General features: G+C 51.3%; 1 protein-coding gene across 16 annotated transcripts in view; it reads right to left on the reverse strand.

Moving 5' to 3' along the window:
* The window catches only part of PTPRS (protein tyrosine phosphatase receptor type S), a 150,812-nt gene that overhangs the window by 49,568 nt on the left and 78,640 nt on the right, over positions 1-22,604 (reverse strand). For 8 of the 16 annotated variants that reach the window (XM_038163555.1, XM_038163557.1, XM_038163550.1 and 5 more), the window contains 5 exons: positions 18,345-18,533; positions 14,867-14,875; positions 10,722-10,739; positions 8,255-8,365; positions 6,102-6,113 (listed from right to left, as the gene is read on the reverse strand). In XM_038163555.1, coding sequence (XP_038019483.1) covers positions 6,102-6,113; positions 8,255-8,365; positions 10,722-10,739; positions 14,867-14,875; positions 18,345-18,533 — 339 coding nt within the window. The remainder of the gene's footprint in view (positions 1-6,101; positions 6,114-8,254; positions 8,366-10,721; positions 10,740-14,866; positions 14,876-18,344; positions 18,534-22,604) is intronic. The other 8 variants (XM_038163556.1, XM_038163559.1, XM_038163558.1 and 5 more) reach the window with 3 other exon arrangements.

Raw genomic sequence — 22,604 nt, forward strand, 5'->3', positions numbered from 1 at the left:
TGCATGCTCCATGTGCAACAGCTCCCGACAGACACACGCAGGCAGGCACACACAAACAGACATTGTCCATGGCCAAAAAACTCTCAGGAGCTTTTTTTTTTCAAACAAGGATACAGCTTGTTACAGATAGAACCAGATTCCAGGCCTGGAGCTGGATGTTTGGGATGCAATTAAATTATTTCAATGCAGAGAAGCCATTTTGGAGGCACAGGAAAATTTCTTAAGTGCAGTTAGTTATGAGTCTGTTTGATTATGGGATAAGCATTCCACGCTGCAAATCTGCACCCCAAATTGTGCTTAGAAACAGAAACAGAACAGATCCATAACTTTTCACACCCTTGGGAAGCCAATTGGTTTTGTTGCTGCTCATGGAGGCAGAGGTTGACCCAGTTTGTGTTCTGTGAGTGGCATTTTTGGCTTTTTTGGTCCCAATCAGCACGGCTCAGGTTCCCCACCACCACTCGGGGTCCACAAAGTGAGAGGTGTTTTTGCTGGATTTACAGACCTGATTGGAAGAGACACTGGGAGGTCCAGGGTTGACTTTTGCAACACCAGAATCCATCCTTAAAATGTATTCCCATGATGCTGCTAATGAGAGAAACCTGAGGACCAACCAGTTTGTGCTGAGGAACCCCACCAGCTGCTCTTTTAAAGCCCCTTCCAGATTCCCTCAGAGAGAAAAAACGTTGCAGGAGGAGCGAGGTGGGGAAAAGGAGAATGTCCTGGACAAGAACCTGTCACTTCAAACCCCGATTCACATTAAACCAACTCAAAGAGAAATGCATCTTGTACCTTAAAGAAGAAATTAATTGAAAAAGGAAACGAAAGAAAGTGAAGTGACTGGTTGAAAGCACCAAACAAAACCAAATGGTATTAAACATTTTGACACTCAGCAAGCTGCTGCTCCAAATGAGGTGAGAAGGCGGACATTATTGGCCATTTTGGGGAGACAGGAGTCATTCCGTCTTGCTCCAAAATGAGGAGGGGTAGGGGAAAGGGTGCCAAAATAATGTGCAGCCTCTACATTATTAGTGAAGCTTAGATTACACCTGTCCTCCCCTCCCAAATGTGGTCTGTCCCTGCCCCTGCCTGTCCGTGCAGCCGCCTCTGCCTCTCCCTGTCCCGTTCCAATTCCAGGCTCATTCCCCTGGGGTGAGACCTTTTGGGCTTTGGATTTCCGACCTCTGCCCCTCCACAGGACGAGAAGCTTCCCTCCTCCTGCCCATCTCCTTCCTCATTTCCTTCACAGTAAGTAAAAGAAATACGTAAACAGGTAGATAAATAAAGAATGAGACCAAGGCTTGGATTTGGTCTGAAGGAAATCCATTACCTTCCCAATAATTGTTACTTTGCACTTAAAAAACCACATTAGCTGAGCGACAGGCTGGCTGAACATCTCTGGTCTTTTGCAATTTTTTTTTTTCCTGTTGTTTTTTTTTACAGGATTGAACAGAAAATAATCAGAATCCAATTGTTTTTCACGCAGCTCTGTAATTTTAAACACAGACTCGACTGGTTTAGTTTTTTGTTATTTTAATTTGACAAGGTGTAATCTAATTTTTTCCCCTAAAACAAAGAGAACAGCGATGCAAAAGGTGTAAGAGACACAGGCAGGCAGAGATTTCGAGATCAGTACAGCACAGTGTTCCTGCAAAGTGCCCTCTATAGAGAGATAGTCATGTATATACATAGATATATACACAGTTCGGATAGTTTTGATTTTTTTTTTTTTGGGGGGTGGCTTTTTGGATCCATTTCCATTTCCTGATACCCTTGAGAAATCCTTCTGCAGAAACACAGTGAAGTTTTTGTTTGCTTTTCTTGGTTTGGAACTAGAATTTCAGAGCTGAGGACACCCCAAACACGGACAGGGCGCTCCCCCACCCACAGAAGAGCTAAAATAACCCTTTAAAATCATCTCAGAACTCTCCATCCCTCAATTTTAGCACCTGGAAACTGGGCACTGCAGAGGCAGCTGTACAACCCAGTGGTGGTTCTGCCTCCCTCCTTCTCCATTAAAGAATTTATCAATCTAGTCTAAAAAGGTATTAAAATTCCTACAGTTAAAAATACCAGTGACTGTTTTGACCTTGTGGCTATTTGTTAAATCTCCAGTGCATGTGGAATTATTTCCTTCAACCTCTAAATGGGACTGAAAGGGAAAAGCTCAGCAATGGTTCCACCTGGAACCAACCAGCAGCTCTGGTCTGATGGTCAAATTACTCATGTGCCAAACTTAACCCGGGCTACAGGCTAAATTATTGCTTAAATTAGTCACATTTTAATCTGTTTTGAAGCTTTATTTCCTGAGGTGCTCGGCACACTATCCCTGCCCTTTCTGTGGGATTTATTTTAATTGATTTCCACTAGTTCAGCTCTTACATGTTTTGCCCTGGCCTGGTTTCATCTTTGGTCTCTCACTGAGCTGAGGTTTTCCAGAGAGTCTTGGGAGTTCCTGGGAATGTTCTCAGCAGGGCCTGGGCTGCAGAACCTGGCTCGGGGTGACAAAGCTCGTGCTGATGGTGACAAGCAGCAAAGGCAGGGCTTGAGCAGGCACCGGGCTGCTTTAAATGCCTGCTGAGCCATTTCCAGCTCCCTGGGCTGGAAAAGAGCAGAGCCACAAGAAGCTGGAGCAGAGAGCAGGAAGGATTATCCCCGCAGCATCCCAACTGCTGCCTTTTGTACCTCCTGACAGGGCCCCACTGTGTGAAAAAGGGGAAAATTCTTAATTCTGCTAAATTCAACCCCGACAACGCGCCCTGGACCGGCAGCAGCAGCTCTGCACTGGGGGGATCAGGAGCTCAGCCCCCACAGCTCATCCCTCCTTCCCCTGGGACACAGAGGGGCACAGGGACACCAGGTCCTTCCACATTCCACACAGGGCTCCTTCCCAGCCAGCAGCTGGAGTTTGGGATCAAACCAGAGCAATGGAGGTGGCCGCCTGCAGCTTCCCAAATTAAGAGGAGAGCTGCAAAGTGCTCCATTTCCAGGGGGCAAACCAGCTCTGGCCACAGGGCCAGGCTGAGGGGACACAGGGCCAGGCTGAGGGGACACGTGCCCTCACTGGGGTAATGGCTGAGTCCCCCACGTGGTCCCTGATTACAGACAAAACCACCACAGAGTGCTTTGGGCTGGAAGGGACCTCAAAGCCCACCCAGTGCCACCCCTGCCATGGCAGGGACACCTGCCACTGTCCCAGGCTGCTCCCAGCCCCGTCCAGCCTGGCCCTGGGCACTGCCAGGGATCCAGGGGCAGCCTCTCAAACACCAGCATGGGCACACAGCTCTTCATCTGCAGGATTTTGAATCCATCCTTTCCTGCAATCACTATGGGCCGCAAGTCTGGTGGCACTTGTGTCCCTAGGGATACAGAGAAGCATCCCAGGAGACTTTTGAAAGCCAGGTGAGCTGCATGGCTCCCACAAAGACCAGCATTCCCACCGAGGTGCTGGCTTGCCCCTAGAACTGCATCCATCTTTACACCAACCACCCTGGACAGGTGGCTCAGCCTAAACTGCCACACCCCTGGGCTGGTGGCAGAGAGCACCTCAGCTGCTCCTGGCCTGCTTTTGTGGTCTCCAGAAAATGCTTCTGCCTCTGCCCTCGGGCATCCCCTGTTAGCACTGTGTTATTTGGGACCATGGCACGGTCTGAGCTGTAATAACACACGAGGCAAACCCTTCACCAATGATTTCAAGACCATGCCCATGGTTTGGGTGGGAAGGACCTCAAAGCCCATCCTGTTCTCACAGGACACCTTCCACTAGACCAGGCTGCTCAGAGACCATGACTTTAGCAAACCACACAAGCTCTTCTAGCCAGGTATCAAGTCTCTATTTCCTCACCCAGTGTCATTCCAGCCTATCATGGCTACATCCCATTTAGCTTTAGTTTATTGTTGTTGATATAATTATCATTACTTTTATTTTTATTGGCTCTCGAGGAAGAATTTAATCTTCAAGCCTTCTCAGATCACAAGAGATTCTTAGCAGCAGCAGTGCAGTTTGGCCACGTTAGAAATACTTTTATAAAAGAGAAAATAAACAAATAAAAAATAATGGTGTATAAATCCCTTTTTAATTGCACCTAAATCCTGAAACTCAAACTCCTAGTCATGAAGGAAAATCCTGTAATTAGGAGTGATTATCACCTTTTAGTCCTAGGCAGGAGGGAGGTGGGATGGGAAACCTTATTTCAAACGCTATTCTTTTTTTTTTTTTTTAATAGAACAAGCATTTTTTTAATATTTTTTCCCCCTTTAAAAAGAGCCTTGGGATTGAGGGATGGTTTTTGGCTATGGTTGGCATCCCAGGCAGAAGAGCCACAGCTGGTCTCTTCCCAGAGAATTCTCGAGCAGCATTTGGGAGTGGTACCCTGGTAGCTACGGGGAGGGAGGAGACTCGGAAGGGGAGGGGAGAATACCAGCACTGAGGGTCCGAGCACTGAAATCTCAGCATTTTAAGAAAAAAGAGAAGGACAGACAGAGAGAAAGAGAGAGAGAGAGAAAGAGAGAGACAGATACTGTGTCAATACTGCACTGGATTTCTCAAAAATCACACAGCTTTAATACCTGTGCCCTAGGAGAGCCACTCCTTTGGTAGCTGATTGAGAGGTGAGGGCTGGCGGGAGAGGGAAAGGCATAGCCAGGGAAAGGGCTGGCATTCTGCACAGGGGAAGCACCAAGCACCACTGGGACCACCGACACACTGCAAACCCCCTGTTCACTCTCCCATGTGCCTCACCCGCTCGGGATGCACACATGGGAGGCAACAGGAGCTTCTTGGGGACAAACAGGGAGATGAGAAGAGGGAAAAGAGGCATTTTCAGCTCCAATGTCTCTGGTCAGATTGCCGGTTGCTGTTTGCAATAGCTGCAGCTGCCAGATGTGCCCCAGCACTGTTGCAGTGCCTGCACAGCTGCACTTCTCCTCCCACGCTGCTTTAGGAAGGAGGCTCTGCCTTGGCTGTGCCTGGCCGGGTTTTGAGGAGCCTGCAGCAGTGGATAAATCCCAGGAAGGGAGCAGGACAATGGGGAGAGGCAGAGCCAGGAGGCAGCTGCCCCGCTGCCCTTCCCTCCCAGGACGAGGTGTCACCTCCTCCACGGGATTCTGCCAGGCTCTGCCTGGAGCTGGGGCTCTGCCTGGCCACGAGCTCTCCGTGCACTCGTGGAGAGAGCAGCGTGGGATTTGGGATCGGCAGGGAGCTCTCTGTCAGTGCCACGCTGGGCTGGCAGCCCCTGCCCCTGGTGTTACTGGAGGGAACTGGGCAGTGCCCAGTGAGCGAGCTCCCGTGGCTGGGGGAGCCCCCGGAGCGGGCTCGGGGCTTTTCTTTGAGTGCAGGAGGTGGAACAAGAGCCACACCTCAAGAAATAAATGAGCAATAACGTGACCCAGGGTCTGCTCTAACTCTTGGAATGACCCCCTGGGTTCTCACCATCTTTTCCGCTTCCCAGATCCCTCCCTCCCCCAAAACAAAGGCTTGTCCCAAATAGCAGGGCTTCCATGGACAGGCGTTAGAGCTGTGTGACTCCTTTCCTCCTGGAGGGATTGAGGAGTTCAGTTACCACCGGGTGGGCAGGAACACTGGCTTCTCACAATGCATTTGGAATAAACTACAGCACAGCATAACCAATCAAAACAGAAACAGGAAATCAAGAGAAAGCAAAAAACCCAACAGAACCAAAAATTTGGAAAGTAAGAGTAAATCCACTTCAAAGAAACCAGAATCGTATAACGAAAAGAAACGATACATATTTATATATCGAAAAAATAATTCAGAATTAATTTTAAAAAGTGGCATGCAAAGAAGATTGTTACATTCTCCTATCATGCATCAGGCCCAATGTCCAAACGGCAAGGTAACCATGACGACAAAAAAGTGCAAGAACTCAGCAACATTACCAAAGGATGCATAGAGAGGCCCACAATGCAACTCAACTCATCTCCGTGAGACCCGGGAATGCGCGGGTCTCGCTCATCTTAAAGATTTCTTGCTTTTTCTCTTTTCATTTTTTAAATTTTTTTTTTCATTTTTTTTTATTTTTTTCTCTTACGAATGTAAAAATGTGGGTAAAGAAAGTAAAAAAGAAAAAAACCACACCAACCTTCTCGTAGCTCTGAGGGATGTTAAGGGGGTTTGATGCGGAACACAATGACATGAGGAGAAGAGAAAAATAGGGGAAACACAGAGAGAGTAAAAAAAGGCCTTCTCAAGGCTGTCAGCTGCAAATTGATTGATTTTTTTTTTTTTCTCTTAACCAAAACAAAAAGAAAGGAAAAAAATGAAGATAGTAACGACCCTCTTTCCTGCCTTCCTAACGCTCCCCCTCCCATCCCTTTAAGCCCAACCAAGCTGCGCAGGGAGGCCAGGCTGGGAGCAATCCTAGCTCAGAATCAGCCCCACGGGGGTGCTGAGCCCAGGCAGGATTCTCCCTCCCTGCAGTCCTGCTGCTCCTCGGAGAAGGGGAGCGGAGCCCCCCGGGCAGAGCAGCCCCCCGGCCGGGCGCCGCTCCCCGCGCTCCCCCCCAGCCCCACGCCCAGCCCTGCTCGCTCTGGCTCCACCGTGGGACTCCGTAAGGAAAACAGAAATAATTAGAAGAAGGAAAAAGAAAAGCAAAACCAAACCAAACCATTTCCTTGCAATGTTCAAACTTACAACTCCTATCCCAGGTGGTCTATAGAGACAAGCATGTTATGGGAGAAACAAGTCAATTGGAAACACAAGAGTGCTCGAGACTCTTTCAAAACAAAAAAAAAAAAAAAACAAAACGGGAAGAAAAATGTGCATGAACTCTCCCTCCCACCAAAGCAAATCCATTTCAGAAATTTGTTACCTTTCCACGATATTAACACACAAGAAACAAGGAATTAAACAGCATGAAAAACACCCAAACCACAGGCCGAGCTGGCACACGCTGTGTTCTGCACTCTCTCGGCAGGTTAGTGCTGCTTTGCAGGCAGGCCCAGCTACGCACGGGCTAACTGGGCTGGGAGCAGGGCTATCACCTGCAGCCCTCTCATCCAGGTGTGGAGACAACACCGTGTTACAACCTTTGTCTCCTGGGTAGTTTCCGAGTGGCCAGAAAAGTAGAGGAAATTTATAAACAAAACAATAATGAAAAATCCCCACATTTTTCCTGTTTCTTTTCTTTTTAGTTTTTTTTTTTTTTTTTTTTTTTTTTAAAGAACCCAAACCATTCCAGCTAAGCTGTCTGCAATGGATTCAGCCCTGAAGTAGTACTGGATCCAGACTGACACTCCCAAAAGGGGAGTTTTGGGGCCCATGCGACAGGGCAAATTTCAAACGCAATTTTCCAGCTGGCCACAAAAGGCTATTTAAAAATTTAGCTTGGAAACATTAAATTATTAAAAGCCTTCTCTCCATGCGCATGTGATTTAGTGAGCGTGAGACACGAGAGAGAGAGAGAAAGAGAGAGAGAAAGGAGTGCACACAGGAGCATGGCTCTGCATTGGACTGCAGATTAACGTGAGTGTAGGTGGGAGGCGCCTCCTCTGTCGATGGGATGGAAATGGGAACAGTTTGCTGGGATGTAACTTTTCTTTTTTTCCTCCCAACGGCTTTTTATTTTTATTTTTTTTTTTTAAATCGAGAAGGACCAGCCCTGCTCTCTCATTGCCAAAAGGGCTTTTGCTGTGGAAAGATGTTAAACCAAAGCTACACACGAAATATTACAGGTCAGAGAGATCAAAACGAGAGAAAGTGGAGAGGCTGTTGGCCCAGGGGGTGGGAGAACATCGAGGGGACATCGAGCAGAAGCCAATCCCCTGTCATCTGTTCCCCTGCTGCGGGGTGAAGGGGGCTCAGGGATGGCTGCTGGTGTCCCCCTCTCTGTGCCCAGCGTTTGTGCCCAAGGAACCAGGGACAAATTATTGCTGGCAGAGGGAAAAGCAGCTGGGACTGAGGGCAGCGGTGCCAACGCACCCTCCTGCTGCAGTCTGGGGGCATCCAGGGACACGGAGGGGTCCTGCCCTCCTCTCACAGCCACAGCAGCAGAAGGGAAACCCCCCGGGCTCCGGAGAGCGGGGATGCTTTGGGAGGAAGGGCAATTCTCTCCGCAGCCCAAGGGACTCTCTGCGGGCTGCTTTTGGGGTGCGCTCTCTGGGGCCGCGCCTGACTCGGCCGTGGGGGGAGCCAGCCCTGCCCTGCGGCCCCACAGGGATGCGGGGGGCAGCGGGGAACCCCTGGGCTCGGGAGGAGGAGGAGGAGGAGGAGGCTGAGCGCCGCTGTGCTCCCTACCTCTCACGTAAAGGTTAGCGGGGGACGAGTAGCGCACCCCGGCGCTGTTGCTGGCCACGCACTCGTACTTGCCCTGGTCCGTCTCCTCGCTGCTCTCGATCTGCAGCCCACCTGTGAGGGGAGAAGAGACGGCAGCACAGACACATGGTCACGGCTCTGCTGGCTCGGCAGGCCCCGCCGGGCTGTTGGCTCCCCCCGGGACCCGGCACGGGCAGAAAACGCAACCCCCCCTCTGGAGGCAGCGCTGCTCTTCGGCCTGAACTCATCAGCAAAGGCACCAAGTTTTTTGTGGCTTCTGCAATGCAGGCGTTCTGCACCAGAACTCCCGAAATCAGCCTCAATAATCCATATTACTGTGATCCCCAGAAATCCATCAGCAGGCAGTTGACTTTCCCCTCGCTCAATTTGAAGCAGTGACCATAAAAAGTGAAAGGCTTTGTCACCCACTGCCTGGGGAATTTCTATCGCTGCTGCCTTTGTTTTGTGCCCAATACCTGCTCCTCAGGAAGCCTACGGGAGATAAGAGCCCCTGTGAAAAGCACCTTACTGCTAGTAAATATTCCCCAGGGAAAACCCTGTAAATACTGCATTGGAACTTCAAAATTGCCTGCATGGTTTACATCATCTGGGCCAAAAGGATTAAGGCTTTTCTTGAACTTGTACATTATTGCAGGCTACAAGAATATACCCAGAGCCCAAACTAAAGATTCCTGTCAGCAAATATGCAGAGAGATGCAGCATGGAACTACATGGAAGAAAATTGCCTCATTTACCTCAGAAGGCTTCATCCCTGCAAAACTCCAGTTAAAATACATACTACATCAATAATTCAACAGGCTCTCAAATGTTTTATGTATTAGGAGTACATGATTATACTACAGATATGGACAGAGCTCACATGTGGTAAGACTCTTAACTCCCATCTCTGGAAAAAAACCCCACCTAAATATGAAAACCAAACAATTCCAGCTCAGTGTAATAGTATTGATAAAATCTTAAGTGAGAGGAGTGCAAATGAGATCATTGTTGGTTGCAGATACAGCCTTTTCAGGAAGGAAAAAGCAGAGTGTTCACAGAGGAGGACACGGAGCTCACGTTCCTCTGCGTGTGTGTGGGTGGGAACGGTGCTGGCGGGGGGACGTGGGGCTGGGAGAGGATTTGGGACAGGGCTGGGGCGTGAGTGAATTCCCCACAGCATCCCCTGTGTGCCTGGGAGCTCCCAAAGGCAGAACAGAGGGAATTAAACCCCAAAAAACCCCACCCAGGCCAGTAAACCAAACAAAATCCATTCCAAAAGAATCTGCGGGCATTTCAGCACAACAGGAGTTAAAACCCAGACTGGCTGGAGCTTCCCACTGAGCACCCAGCTGAGCATTTTTCATATGGAATTACAGCTCCAGCTCTGCTGTTGGAGAGCTCCACTTGGGTGGAAAGCTGCTGGTGAGTTTTCCCAGAAATTTCTGTTAATTTGGACAAATCTGTGGGTTGTTTCCATGGGTTCCAGATCCATTTTCTGTGCTGCTCATGAGCATCCCTGGGCTGAGAGTACCCAGGGCAGATGAAGGCTCACTCAGAGCAGGAAGGGAGCCAAGGACTGCAGTGGGCAGCTCTCCCTGGGGAACAGGGACTCAGCCCTCCCTCCCTGCCCACTCCTCACCCCTGCTGGTCAAGGCAATGGCAGAAATGAGGCTGCAGAGAGGGCGAGGAGCGTTCAGCACTCGTCAAGAGCCATCAGACACGATGTGTGAAAACGTAAATCTCACCTACAGCACCTCCTGTTGCTTTTACCGGCAGAGAATTATGGAATTCTAAATGTGCCAGTGGAGAGAAAACCAAAGCGGGGTCTTCCAAGGGGTGCACACCCAACTCCTCCTGCCTTTCAGCTTGAGGTCAATTTTTGACTCCATTAAAGAGACAGTGCAGAAGCTACTTACCGTGGATCCTTCCCAGAGAAACCTAAGGGTAAGAGAGTGGGGAGGAAGTGGAAAGAGGCTCTGGAGCCAAACAAATGAGTAGGCTGAGATGGTAAGTGCTGAAGATCTGCCTGAGCAAAGGACTGGAAAACTCTCATCACCATCAGCAGCTCGGGAGCACTTTGCACCAATCAAGAGAAAGTCCTAAGTATTTACCAAGCTTTGAGAGCATTTAGTGCTCGAGATAAACTTCAGTCCTTCATAGTCCTGGAGAGATTGGCTCTTAAAACTCTGCCATAAATCTGAGCAGCGCAGCCGGAGACGTTATTAGAGTAACAGTATCAGTATTACCAAGTGCACCCAGCAAACAAAAGAGGACATTATAACCATAGATAAAATAAAGACAGGTATAAAAAAGAAATATCCAGAGGTGAAGCAGGACAAGAAAACGTAACAACAACACGAATCTGTATTGAGCACAGGGCAATGAAACGGGATCTGTGTGGAGAGAAGTGTTTGGAGAGTGGGTGAGTGAGTGAGCTGGGGTGTCTTACCTCGGATCGGTGTACCTTCTGCAAAGAAAACAAAGAAAATGAGTGAAATGACTGCAAAACCCCAAACACCTGCACTGCCCGTGGGAAAAGGACCTGAGTCAAGGAAGACAGTTCCCAGTAGGAAACTTCTTGGTCTGTCTCATCTTAAATTACAGGACACTGAAGAGGGCTTGGGATACTTTAGTGGGGTGTCCTTTCCAGCAGCCCAGTCCAGCTGGCTGTCTGCAGAGCCTCCCGTGGCTCTTGGCTTCCAAAGGCTTGAGACTGGCTCCATTTTGGTGGAGGAATGTAAAGAAACCCCTCAGGCTCTCAGCTAACATCACTGTCTGCTACTCACTGAACACATGATGACCCCGAACACATGATGACCCCACTCCTGGGGACACCAGGGCTGTGTTAGCCTGGGCAGGGAGAGGGACACGTGGGCACCTTGCACCACATTGAGCTGCAGGTTTGATGCCACCCTGGCTAGCTCCAAACTTTAGCTCTTGGCCCAGATGTGTGAGCTCAGTGCATGTGCTGCTCAGGAACCTCTGGCCATCCCTCAGGGCTCTGCACAGGGACTGAGGCAGATCTGGGCACTGAAGAGGTGACAGGGCTACCTGGTACCTCCTGCAGTGGCTCTGGAGCCACCCTGATGCCAGCGAGGAGGGGGTGATGGAGAGAAGAGCCCTGCTACACTTGCCTGCTGGCTGCCTCTCCCCGGGTTCCTTTATTCCAAGCCCCTCCTGTTGTCTGTCAGTGCCCAGCCTCGGGCAGGGCTCCCAGGTGGCAGGGAGTGACAGCCAGGGGTAAAACCCCTGTCCCCCGTCTGACCTCCTGGGCTTGCAACCAAACCATCTTCCTTTGAAAACACGGCAGGTCCTTTTGCTCACAGTGGCATTCAGAACTTATCAAAGAGGGGGGTTTAGTTGGTGGGTTTTTACCCCAATCCTGAGAACAGGGCAGATCCCGCAGTGCCAACTTTTGCCTCTCGCCAGGGAGAGATGCTCGAGCTCGTCTGCAATGGTGACACTGCTGCCACTCTGCAGCACGTCCTGCCAGGGCTGTAGAGCACCTTCAATGACACGTACCAGCCTCTCACCCTCTCCTCTCCCCTGGGGAGGACCAGCAGAGTTATGATCCTGCTTTACACACGGGGAACACTGAGGTAGAGGTGAAGCAACTTGCCCAAGGTCACGGAGGGAGGACTGGCAGAGGCAAGAACAGGAGTCAAAGCCTCCCCCGTGCCAATCTTCTGCCTTAATCACCAAAATCCCCTTCCCTCCTCATCCTTCAGCCCTGCTCATCCTGCTGCTGCGGTTCAGTCCTCCGTTCTCAGGATAGGAGGTAAAAATACAGAGATACTAAGTAGAGTTCACCTTTATTTTTCAAAGGAGCTAAGGGAACAGAGGCATTATAGTGTTAGGGATTAGACTCTAGTTAGACTCAGCTTCTAGTTATGAGGTTAGGTTATTAGCTAGAGAAAAGTTAGCATCTAGTTAGGGTTAGGAACTAGCTAAGGTTAATGAAGCAGGTTGTTAGCTCTCAGGACAAAGGCTGGAGAGACAGCGCTTGGAAGAGGTGGGGGAGCATGGACTTGGGCAGACCCCCACCCAGGAGGTGGCAGGAAGGTTTAAAAAGCAAGAGAGAGAGAAAGCAGCAAAAGGTTATAGATCAATTCAGTGGAAATAAAAACAGCCTCTGATACATCCTTCTGTCTCAAAATTGGAGTGAAAATCTGCCATCTGTGGCACCAATATGGAACAAGGCTAATGGGAAGAGGGTAGAGAAGGGGAAGAGAGCCCAACATCACCCAGGGCTCAAAAGCTTCTCTGGCCTTGGCTAAGCCTGGCAGTTTCCTGCAAAAGTTCACTCTAATTGACAGCAGAAACATGCTGAAGTTAGAGCTGTGCACAGCATTAGCATTACCTCTGGTGTCACTGCAGGCTGTCACTCCCTGCTCCCCTGAGCACCAGCACTGCCCCTGCAAGGGGCTGCCAGCAGCTCTGGGGACAGCCTGGCCTGGGGACAGGGCTCTGGGACAGCAGGCAGTGCCACCTGGGCTCCCCAGCTCTAACTCTGGCACACAGGGAGGGGCAGGACAGCTCTGGGATGAGCCCCACACCAGAACTGGAGTCGAATGAGCTCGAGCAGCACTTTGGGGGGGCACAGACACAGATGGGAGATTTTCACTGTTGGAGTTTCACATCTAACCAGCTCCATGCTCAACACAGGGGCAGCGGGAGGGTGCTGGAAGAGGATTGCACTGGAATAATTATTCTGAGGAACTCTGACAGGTCCTGGAGGGTTTGATCCTGGGTCCTGGGGGTGCAGGGGAGGCAGTCAGTACCTGGCTTCCCTGGTGTCCTACACAGGGCGTGAGCACTTGCACGAGGCTGCCAGGGTCTGCGGCCCAGTGGGGGCACCAGCTTTGCAGGAGGACTACAGGGGCAAGAGCTCACACCGGATGCTGATTTTTGGAGTGAAAAGCTGTTTTGAGATGCTCTGTTCAGACTTTTCACACTGCCTTGCACAGCCTCCCTGGATCTCCAGATCTGCCTATCTAGGGCAAATTTTGAGGCTGCATGAGCCCAGATGGCCAGCCCAGGGTTTAGCAGCAGAGGCAAAAGGCAGCTTAAAGGCCTTGCCTCTGGATTATAAAGGCCCAAGATGGTGCCAGGCAGAATTCCCTGTGCAGGTGTCCCCCTCTGTCACTGAGGCTGGGGTCTGCTCCCCCACCATCCCCTCCCCTGCTTCCCCACATTCCGAGCTGTCCGTGGATTCCCTGAGCCTGGGGAGGAGCAGAGGAGGACAGGCACCATGGCCATGGAGGAGAGGAGGACAGTCACCAGTGCCATGGAGGAGGAGAGGAGGAGAGGAGGACAGTCACTGTGGCCATGGAGGAGGAGAGGAGGAGGAGGACAGTCACCACTGCCATGGAGGAGGAGAGGAGAGGAGGACAGTCACCATGGCCATGGAGGAGCAGAGGAGGACAGTCGCCATGGCCATGGAAGAGAGGAGGACAGTCACCATTGCCATGGAGGAGCAGAGGAGGAGGAGGACAGTCTCCATGGCCATGGAAGAGAGGAGGACAGTCACCATTGCCATGGAGGAGAGGAGAATAGTAACCATTGCCATGGAGGAGAGGAGAATAGTAACCATTGCCATGGAGGAGAGGAGAATAGTAACCATTGCCATGGAGGAGCAGAGGAGGAGAGGAGAACAGTCTCCATGGCCATGGAGGAGAGGAGAACAGTCTCCATGGCCATGGAGGAGAGGAGAACAGTCACCATTGCCATGGAGGAGAGGAGGACAGTCACCATGGCCATGGAGGAGAGGAGGACAGTCTCCATTGCCATGGCAATGCAGCAAGCACACAAACACATGCCCAGCGTCTGTCAGCCACGTGTGGGAACAGGCGTGTGCTGGGCTGTCTCCCCAGGCTGCAGCAGCTCTCTGCTCCACACAAGCAGGCAGCACCAGGCCCCTGCAGCTCTGCAAGGCTGATGCTGGCTGGCAGCTGCAGCCCCACATCCCTGGGACACAGGGGACCAAAGGGGACTTGGCAGGGACAGGGACAGGAGCTCTGGGGCAGGTCCTGCCTTCTGGGGCTGCAGAGGGGCTGGAGGGGGCTCTTCCCTTCCTCAACCCTTGCCCTCAGCCACCGGCCTGTGATTTACAGCTTCAGTTTGGAAATGCTGCACCCCTATTCTGCCTCCTCAAAATGCCAATAACCCCGTTAGATGTGAAACTCCAAGACCTCCTGCAGGTGTGAACACAATTATCACAGTTCCAGGGTACAAGCTCTTGTGTAATTGGGGAATTCCAGGACAACTGTTGCTAAGATACCAAAAAAAAAAAATCTATCCAATGTTAGGAGGCTCATATTTAGCTGTTATCTCTTTATACAGATAAATTAATTAGAATTATTATTACTATTCTTTTTCCTTTTTTTTTTTGTAGCCTGCAATACCCCTGCAGAAATTAATTTAGAGGGCAAGAACATCCCTACTGAAAGAGTTAGTAGAAGAAATGCAGAGCATGCCTCTCAAGAAGCTGTTACAAAGGAATTAGTTTAAAGGGCAAGGGTTACAAATCTGCACATTAGCAGGTTTGGGGTTTTTTGGTTTGATTAAAATTTTTTTTTAATTGAACAAACTTACCAAAAGTCTCTGAATGTTAAATAAAAAGTGAAAAAAAAAAGAAAAGAAAAGCTTGTTATAGCCAGTTATTTAGAAAACAGAAAACACAGACAAGACACAAAAGGTTTTAGTGTTTGAGTGCTGAGGAAGGTGGCTGAAGGCTGCCTCCCGTGTCCCCCCTAGGTGGCAGCTGAGCAGAGGACATTGGCTTTGCCTTCTGCTTTAAATGTCCCAAGATAAGCAGAAATATCCATTTTCCAAGGCCACCTAAACTCTTGTCCAGCCTGGATCTTTAAGGCTGAGATGTCCACGAAGTCCAAGAGAAGCAGGAGCTTCTCTCCTGCCAGAGCTTCTTCCCATTCTCCTCTGACTGACAACTGAGCTTTGCACTCAGCCCAAGCCCCCAGGCATGAAAAGACTCCCAACTGTGTGGCAGCTTTATCTGGAGATGGAAAGGGGAAGCAGAAACACCCGCCAGAGCAAAACCCCCGTGGTTAATGATGTCTCACCCGTGCCTTGATTAGAGGGCAGACCCACATTCCACATGGGCTCCGGGGATGATGGCACTGTAATGACCACGGTCTCAGAGGTCTGTTTGTATTGCCAGCCAAACATTCAGATTTAACACAAATGAGAACCAAACCCCATCCCGCGGAGCTCCTCGTCTGACATTTCACTTGTTCCTCTTAATGAGCTCATTTGCGTATTTGCCACTCGCTCATAATTGATAAAAATTCAGCTCTTCACAGCCCCTGTCCTCCAGCAGCATGGCTGTTATCCTGGTGGCTTCATGGCCAGGGGGAATCTGGGTGTCTGGCCTGTCCTAGGCACACACAGCTCATTCCTCAGAGGGAACAGACACCGAATCCCAGACTGGATTGGTTGGAAGGAACCTTAAATCCCATCCAGTGCCACCCCTGCCATGGCAGGGACACCTGCCACTGTCCCAGGCTGCTCCCAGCCCCAGTGTCCCAGACTGGTTTGGGTTGGAAGGAACCTTAAATCCCATCCAGTGCCACCCCTGCCATGGCAGGGACACCTGCCACTGTCCCAGGCTGCTCCCAGCCCCAGTGTCCCAGACTGGTTTGGGTTGGAAGGAACCTTAAATCCCATCCAATTCCATCCCCTGCCATGGCAGGGACACCTGCCACTGTCCCAGGCTGCTCCCAGCCCCAGTGTCCCAGACTGGTTTGGGTTGGAAGGAACCTTAAATCCCATCCAATTCCATCCCCTGCCATGGCAGGAACACCTCCCACTGTCCCAGGCTGCTCCAAGCCCCAGAGTCCAACCTGCCCTTGGACATTCCAGGGATCCAGAGCTGCTCTGGGCACCCTGTGCCAGGCCCTGCCCTGGGTGCCACTGGGCACCCTGGGGAGCTTGGCCAGAGTCCCTCTGGGGGGTGACAGACACCCTGATGCCATCAGCCGTGTCCTGTGTGTGCTAGTGCCACCCCTCTGGAGGCAGAGCTTGCTTTCTGGAAAGATGAAGATATTAAATGAAGATCTGACCTCAGCAGCTCAAGCAGGCCTCGCCTCACTCACAATCCCACCTCAAATCTGCCTCGACTCCCTTCCACAGACACAAGTGCTGCCACTGTGCATATTAACAACCCTCATGTCAATATTTTGCAGGCCTTTCTTTGCAGAACATGCAAGGTTTGGAAGGCCGTGAAAGCAGATGGAGAACTGGGAAGTCCTGACTGCCCAAGGATCTGCACTCCCTGACATACAGGCAACAGGTTTGTGCCCTGAAGACTACAGGGATGCTTCAGGGCTTCACCAGTTTACTAATTTAAAGCAGCTGTAAATGAGATTAAATCTCAGCAGGTATCTTCTATTTATCAGAAGGGTCAAGGGTTCACTCTGAGGTTAATAAATTCACTGGAATAAAAAGGCAGCACTCAGGTGGCTTCAAGGAAAACACCAGATCAAACCGAGCTAAGAGTAAAGGCATTCTAGCAAGATGATGAATGTATTAAAAATAATCTGCCTGTGCATTACTCACACTTCAGATCATGGTCACAGAGCATGATATAATTCTAGTTTACCTCTCATTATTTATGCTGAGTGATTTTTTTTATTTGCATTTGCCTCAGCTGTTATGATAAAACAGGGAGGTCAATCTCATCTGCGTTCGTGGGATTCAACAAGCCATTCTAATTCAACAAAGCAGTTTAAGGATCTGCTGGTAACTTTGCTTCACTGAACAAGGAGGCATTTATGCAGGTGTGTAAAAGCTACATCAAAGTGGAGCTATGCTGAAGCTTTTCCACCTGTGGCCCGCAGAACTTTGTGTAGAATCTTTGCCAAGCAGGGCAAGAGAAAAACCAGGTGTTTCCGTGCCTTGCTGTGCAGATCCAGCAGGACAGGCAGAACTGATTTCTCCAGGGCCAGCAGAGACCTGGGCAGGAGCAGGTGGTTGTCACTTTACTGGAGAACTTGTGAAAGGTCTAACATGAACAAATCAGCTCCAGTTGCCTCACCAAAGCCTTTGCTTTCCCTCTGCCTACAACAATGCCTTTCTTTTGCCAAGAATACTTAAAAATGAACCACGGACACCTTCCCTCTAGGCTGGGTCAAAGCAGTCAACCCCAGCAGTTTGTGAAAAGGATTATTTCTTGGGTTAGTTTTTGTCAAAAGGTAGAACTTGCAAAACTTGTTTCATTTTTGCAGCTATCAATGGAAGTGTTTTATGAGTAGTGCTCAAAAATAAGTCCACCTATGCCCTCCTTGCACACACTCTCACACAGAGAACTGGCAGATTTAACAAGTACAAAAACAGCTCCTGAAACGTGAATATTAAGAGATGTCACGTTGCCACACACACAAAACAGCAAACAGAAAACAAACAAGAGAGACAGATGGACAAGCAGATGGGGAAAGATGGAAAACTGACAAGAGCCACGGAGCTGGGGTACATCTGTTGGTGGAGATGGACTCCATGGGCAGAGGCACCGAGGGGTCACTCCGGAACATTCCCAAGAGCTCTCCAGCGGTGGCTGCAGGGACGTGGTGCTGGGGACACCCTGCAAGAGCTGTTCTTCAACACCAGCTCTGAGAGGCTCTGCTCACACCATCGTGTGTGGCAGCAAGGGGCTGCCTGAGCTGTGGACCCTACACCAGGTGAGTGTGGCCTGAAAAGCCGTGTCTGCCAGAGTGGTTCTTTGTTCCTTTGCCAGTTCTTGCTCTGAGGAGCAAACCCTTGGCCCCAGCCAGGCCCCAGCCTCCCCTGAGCTCAAGAGCACCATGATCCAGGGAAATCATCTGGATGGGCACCAGCTTCCCTGCTGTCATTCCCTTCATGCCACCTGGGCAGCAGAGAAGACCAGGAGGGCTCAAGGTGGAAACCCCAACCCTTCTTGGTGTAAAAATCAAAAAACCCAAATGCCCCAATCCACAGCAGCGGGGCCTGCATCTCTCAGCCCTCTCCCGCTTCAGGACCCTCTGAGCAGCCTCCTCAGGTCTCCCTTAGCTCTCAGCTCCCCCAGTGCCAGCCTTACCTGATCTCAGCTGTTTTATCCTGCCGTTGCTGGCGCTGGGGTCCACGGGCAGGAAGTCCTTGAACCAGGTGATCTCGGGGTCGGGGTTGCCGCTGGCCGCGCACAGCATCGTGGCCGTCCGCGTGCGCTCCACCACCTTCAGCTGCGGCCCCATGTCAATGTTGGGGAAGCCAGGAGGTAACTGGTCCTCTGGGGGAGGAGAGCAAAGGCAAGGGCTTCAGCAGGGGCCAGGCTTCAGTGGAACAGCCCAAGGAAAGCATCGCTGCCCCGGGCAGTGCGAGCTCAAACACGGAGTGCCCCAACACACGCGGCACAGTGAGGTTCACCAGCTTGTCCAGTTTGGGGGATTATTTCAGTGTCCCACTGAAAGGACTCTACATTTGAGTGAAACCTTTTAAAACCCTTTGGGGAAGAGCAGAATAGAATTAGAGAGCCATTAAGGTTGGAAAAGGCCTCCCAGATCCCCAGGTCCAGCTGCCTGCTAAACCATGTCCTCAAGTGCCACGTCAACTCCTTTTTTGAACATGGCTAGGGATGGTGAACATGGTCCAGGGATGGTGACTCTACCAGGCAGCCTGTTCTATGTTTATTCCTGTCTATTTTCTATGTTTATTCACTCTTTCAGTGAATAAATGTTTCCTGCTACCCAACCTGAACAATTTGGAGCAACTTGAGGCCATTTCCCCTTGTGCTATCACTTGTTACGTGTGAACTCAGACCACCCCACACCTCTTGTGAGGGAGCTGCAGGGAGTGAGAAGCTCCTTCCTGAGGTCCCTTTCCTCCAGGCTGAGCCTCCCCAGCTCCCTCTCCCGCTCCTCACAGGATTTGTGCTCCAGTCACCGTGTCAGAGTTTCTGCAGGTGCTGCCAGGAAGCTCTGCCAGGGCAGGGCTGGCACTGGCTGCTTGGCAGAGCAGAGGCTGAGCGGGGATCCCTGCACTGCCCACAACTCTCTGAGCGGCCACAGGTAACAGGATCCTTCCTTCCAAACACAAGAGAAATGATGGAAGAGCCCGCGTGGAAAGGGCTGTCAAAGACAGCGGGGCTGGGAGAGAAAGGAGAGGGAAATCTCCTCCTCAGCTGCAGTGACCGGAGGGGACACACACAACAACAGCATGCCAAGTGCTGTCAGCCAGGGTGTGAGTTTTAGATTTATTAATTCCGAGTGCTGCTGCCCTCCAAGAACAGTGGCACCAGCACCCAGCAGAGAGGCTCAACCGAGCTTCAGCTGAGCTTCCTGCTCCTCTCAGGGCTGCTCCTGCCTTCACTAATGAGGGTGAGGAGGGCAATCCCAACAATGCTGACTCATTTGTGGTAATTCCTATGAAACCCCAGTGCTTCCCCAGCAATATCTGACACTGCCCCTCACTCCTGGGATGGGGAGAGCTGTCTCATCTCAGGAACGTGCATTTTCCCCCCAGAACGTGTTTGGGGAAGGGCAGCTTGGAAGGAGGAGCAGGGTGAGATTTGGGAGGGATCCTCTGTCATCTCCAATGAGCCGTGTCAGGGAATCACAGCCTTGGGAGTCTGTGGCATGGAATCCATCCCAAAACAGGTGAGGGAACAGAAGGGAAATAATGCAGGGAATTAAAAAAAGGTGGGATTCTTAAACAATGAACATCCATCACAACCAGCCCCCCACTGACACTGACGGGAGCTCTCACAGTGGCACTGAGACGGGGCTGGCCCTGGCTGGGAACAATCCTGCCCACTGCAAGCACACCCAGAGCTTGTTTCCTAAGGCTGGCACACGGTGGATAAGGAGGAATGGAGCCAAATACAAATGGCACAACCCAGAGACAGCAGGACAAGGGAGAAACCCAGTGGTGGGTGCCTTTCCATGGAATCCCAGAGTGGCTTAGGCTGGAAGGGACCAGTTCCACCAGTGCCATCCAGTGCCACCCGTGCCATGGCAGGGACACCTCCCCCTGTCCCAGGGTGCTTCAAGTCCTGTCCAGCCTGGGCTTGGACATTCCAGGGATCCTGGTGCTGCTCTGGGCACCTGTGCCAGGGCCTTACACCCTTCCCAGGGAGGAATTCCTTCCAGGTATCTAATCTAAACCATCACTCTTTCAGTTTAAAGCTGCTCTGGTGCATCTGAAGCACCTCTAAACCACAAATTTTATCATAAACTGGGGCTGGTCACACACATCTATAACTAGGGACTGACCCAGCCCTGTGAGCTCCCTGGGCTGTGCTGGGGCACTGCAGAACCCTCCAGCCCGTGTGTTCCTGCAGCCCCCCAGCCCCCCAGCAGTGATGTCAGGGCAGCAGAGGGGCTCTGGGAATTGCTGTGCCTGGGCACAGCTTTCAGGCAGGCTCTGCTGGCCCTGCCTCTCCCCAGCAGCCGTGGGAGGCTGAGGAGCCGCATTGGCTGCAGATGACATCACCATTGATCCCTGCTTTCCTCCTGCTCCTGCTGATGCTGCTCCACCTGCCTGCAGCCCCTGCCCCTTCCTGCAGGAGCCATCCAGGCTCAGAGGGACGGCCTGTGCCTGCTGGGGTGTGTGTGCACACGTGTGTGCATGTCTGTGTGTGCACACATGTGTGTGTGTGCTGGGGCAGCCAGCTACAACCATTACTGCCGAGTGCTGCTAATTAAACAAAAGCGTTCATCCTGCAGCACAATGTGCAGAATTCCTCTGAGTTTAATTAAAACAACTGCGACTAGAGGCGTGATCAGGTTTGAGGATCAGATGAGCAGGGGAAGCATCTCTGCACATCACAGACTGCTCCCACTCAAGTGCTCCCATTTCCTTCCTCTCAGGGAAGCAGAAGTGCTCCGTCCCCGACAGCTGGGCTCCCTGTGACAATGCAGTTACAGCCTCACTGCAACCCCCACAGGACACGCACACACACCCTCCCCATGCATCCCCAAACACCCCAGACCTGTCCTCGAATAAACAAGAGATGGTTCTGGCTGTGAAATCTCCTCCTGGAAGCAGCTCAGGCAAGTGCAGGAACAAAAGAACCAGACACAAGCTGGAGATGCTTCAAGGGCACATCTGGGCAGCTGCTGCTGCTGGAGCTGCGCTGGCTCACGCAGGCAGAGCTTCCCCGGAGGCGCAGCTGCCATCTGAAGGGAGCATCCCCACACCTCGTGCATCCCTGCCTTGGACCCAGCTCCCCACAGCACCCCCAGCCCCAGCTGGTGAAACACCTCAATGCCTCACTGAGCAAAGGAGGGTGACAAAGAACAGGGGAGGAGGGATGCAGAGAGGCAGGGGAAGAGAGAGGAGCACTTCAGCTGTCATGGATAATAAATCCCAGCCGCGGACACGTTCTGTGCCTGGAGCCAGCTCAGGCTGCCACACACAGCAAGGGTGCCCAGCCCCAGCCAGGGGACAGGGCTGCTCCATCCCCTTGTCACTCTGGAAGGTGGCAGCTCTGGGTGTAGCTAATTAGCTGTGCTGGAAATGAGGATGATTAAGGAAGATAAAGCGGGTGTTGCTGCTGCTCTTTTCCCCGCAGGGCGTACACAGTTGTTTAATAATTTACAGGAGGAGGGTGGGAGCGTGAGCAGACGTGCCATGGAGTCAGTGCAGGAAGCCATGAGGATGCTCTGAAGGGAAGAGGAGGAGGGATTTCTCACTCTCCTCTGGAGAGATGGATGCTGGCTGGTCTCTACAGTCGACTGGCCTCATTCAGGGTGGAGGAAGCAGGAACACAGAGATGGAGCAGCTTGAGTGACACAAGTTTGAATCAGGATCAAAATCCAAATCCAGCACTCCTGAACCCGTCCCTGTTCCTTTCGTGATGTGCATGAACACTAGAGCTGCCCTCCCAGGTATCCTGGCACCATGTGCCTTGTGAAATTACATCAACAAGTTATTCCCACCCCTGTGTCTGTGGCTGTGTCTCAGCTCTCTGTTACTGCCCAGCCAAAGACAATTTCAGTGCACGGAGGAGTCTCAGTAATGTGCTCTGTCTGTTGATTCCATTTCTTTGGAGCTGAAAGCTCCACTATGAAAGCAGTCATAGCCTAACAATGTCATTAGAATTTGTGGGCTCACAGGCAATAAATGCACCCTTAGATAGGTGTGCTGCACCCCAAAACAGGGCAGGTAGTGCCTGTGCTCCCTCCACTGACGTGTCCTCAGGTGCCCTCCTTCCACAGGCATCTCAGCTGAAATTACTTTGATGTTATTCAGGAGCTACAGAATTAATCTGCTGTCAATGTCACCCAATTTTCAGGTCACTACAAGAAAAGCAAAACAAGTCAAGTTTGAAGAAAGACTGCCAGGAATTTTCCAAATGGCA

Source organism: Motacilla alba, chromosome 28 (genome assembly GCF_015832195.1).
Source record: "Motacilla alba alba isolate MOTALB_02 chromosome 28, Motacilla_alba_V1.0_pri, whole genome shotgun sequence".
Lineage (NCBI taxonomy): Eukaryota > Metazoa > Chordata > Aves > Passeriformes > Motacillidae > Motacilla > Motacilla alba.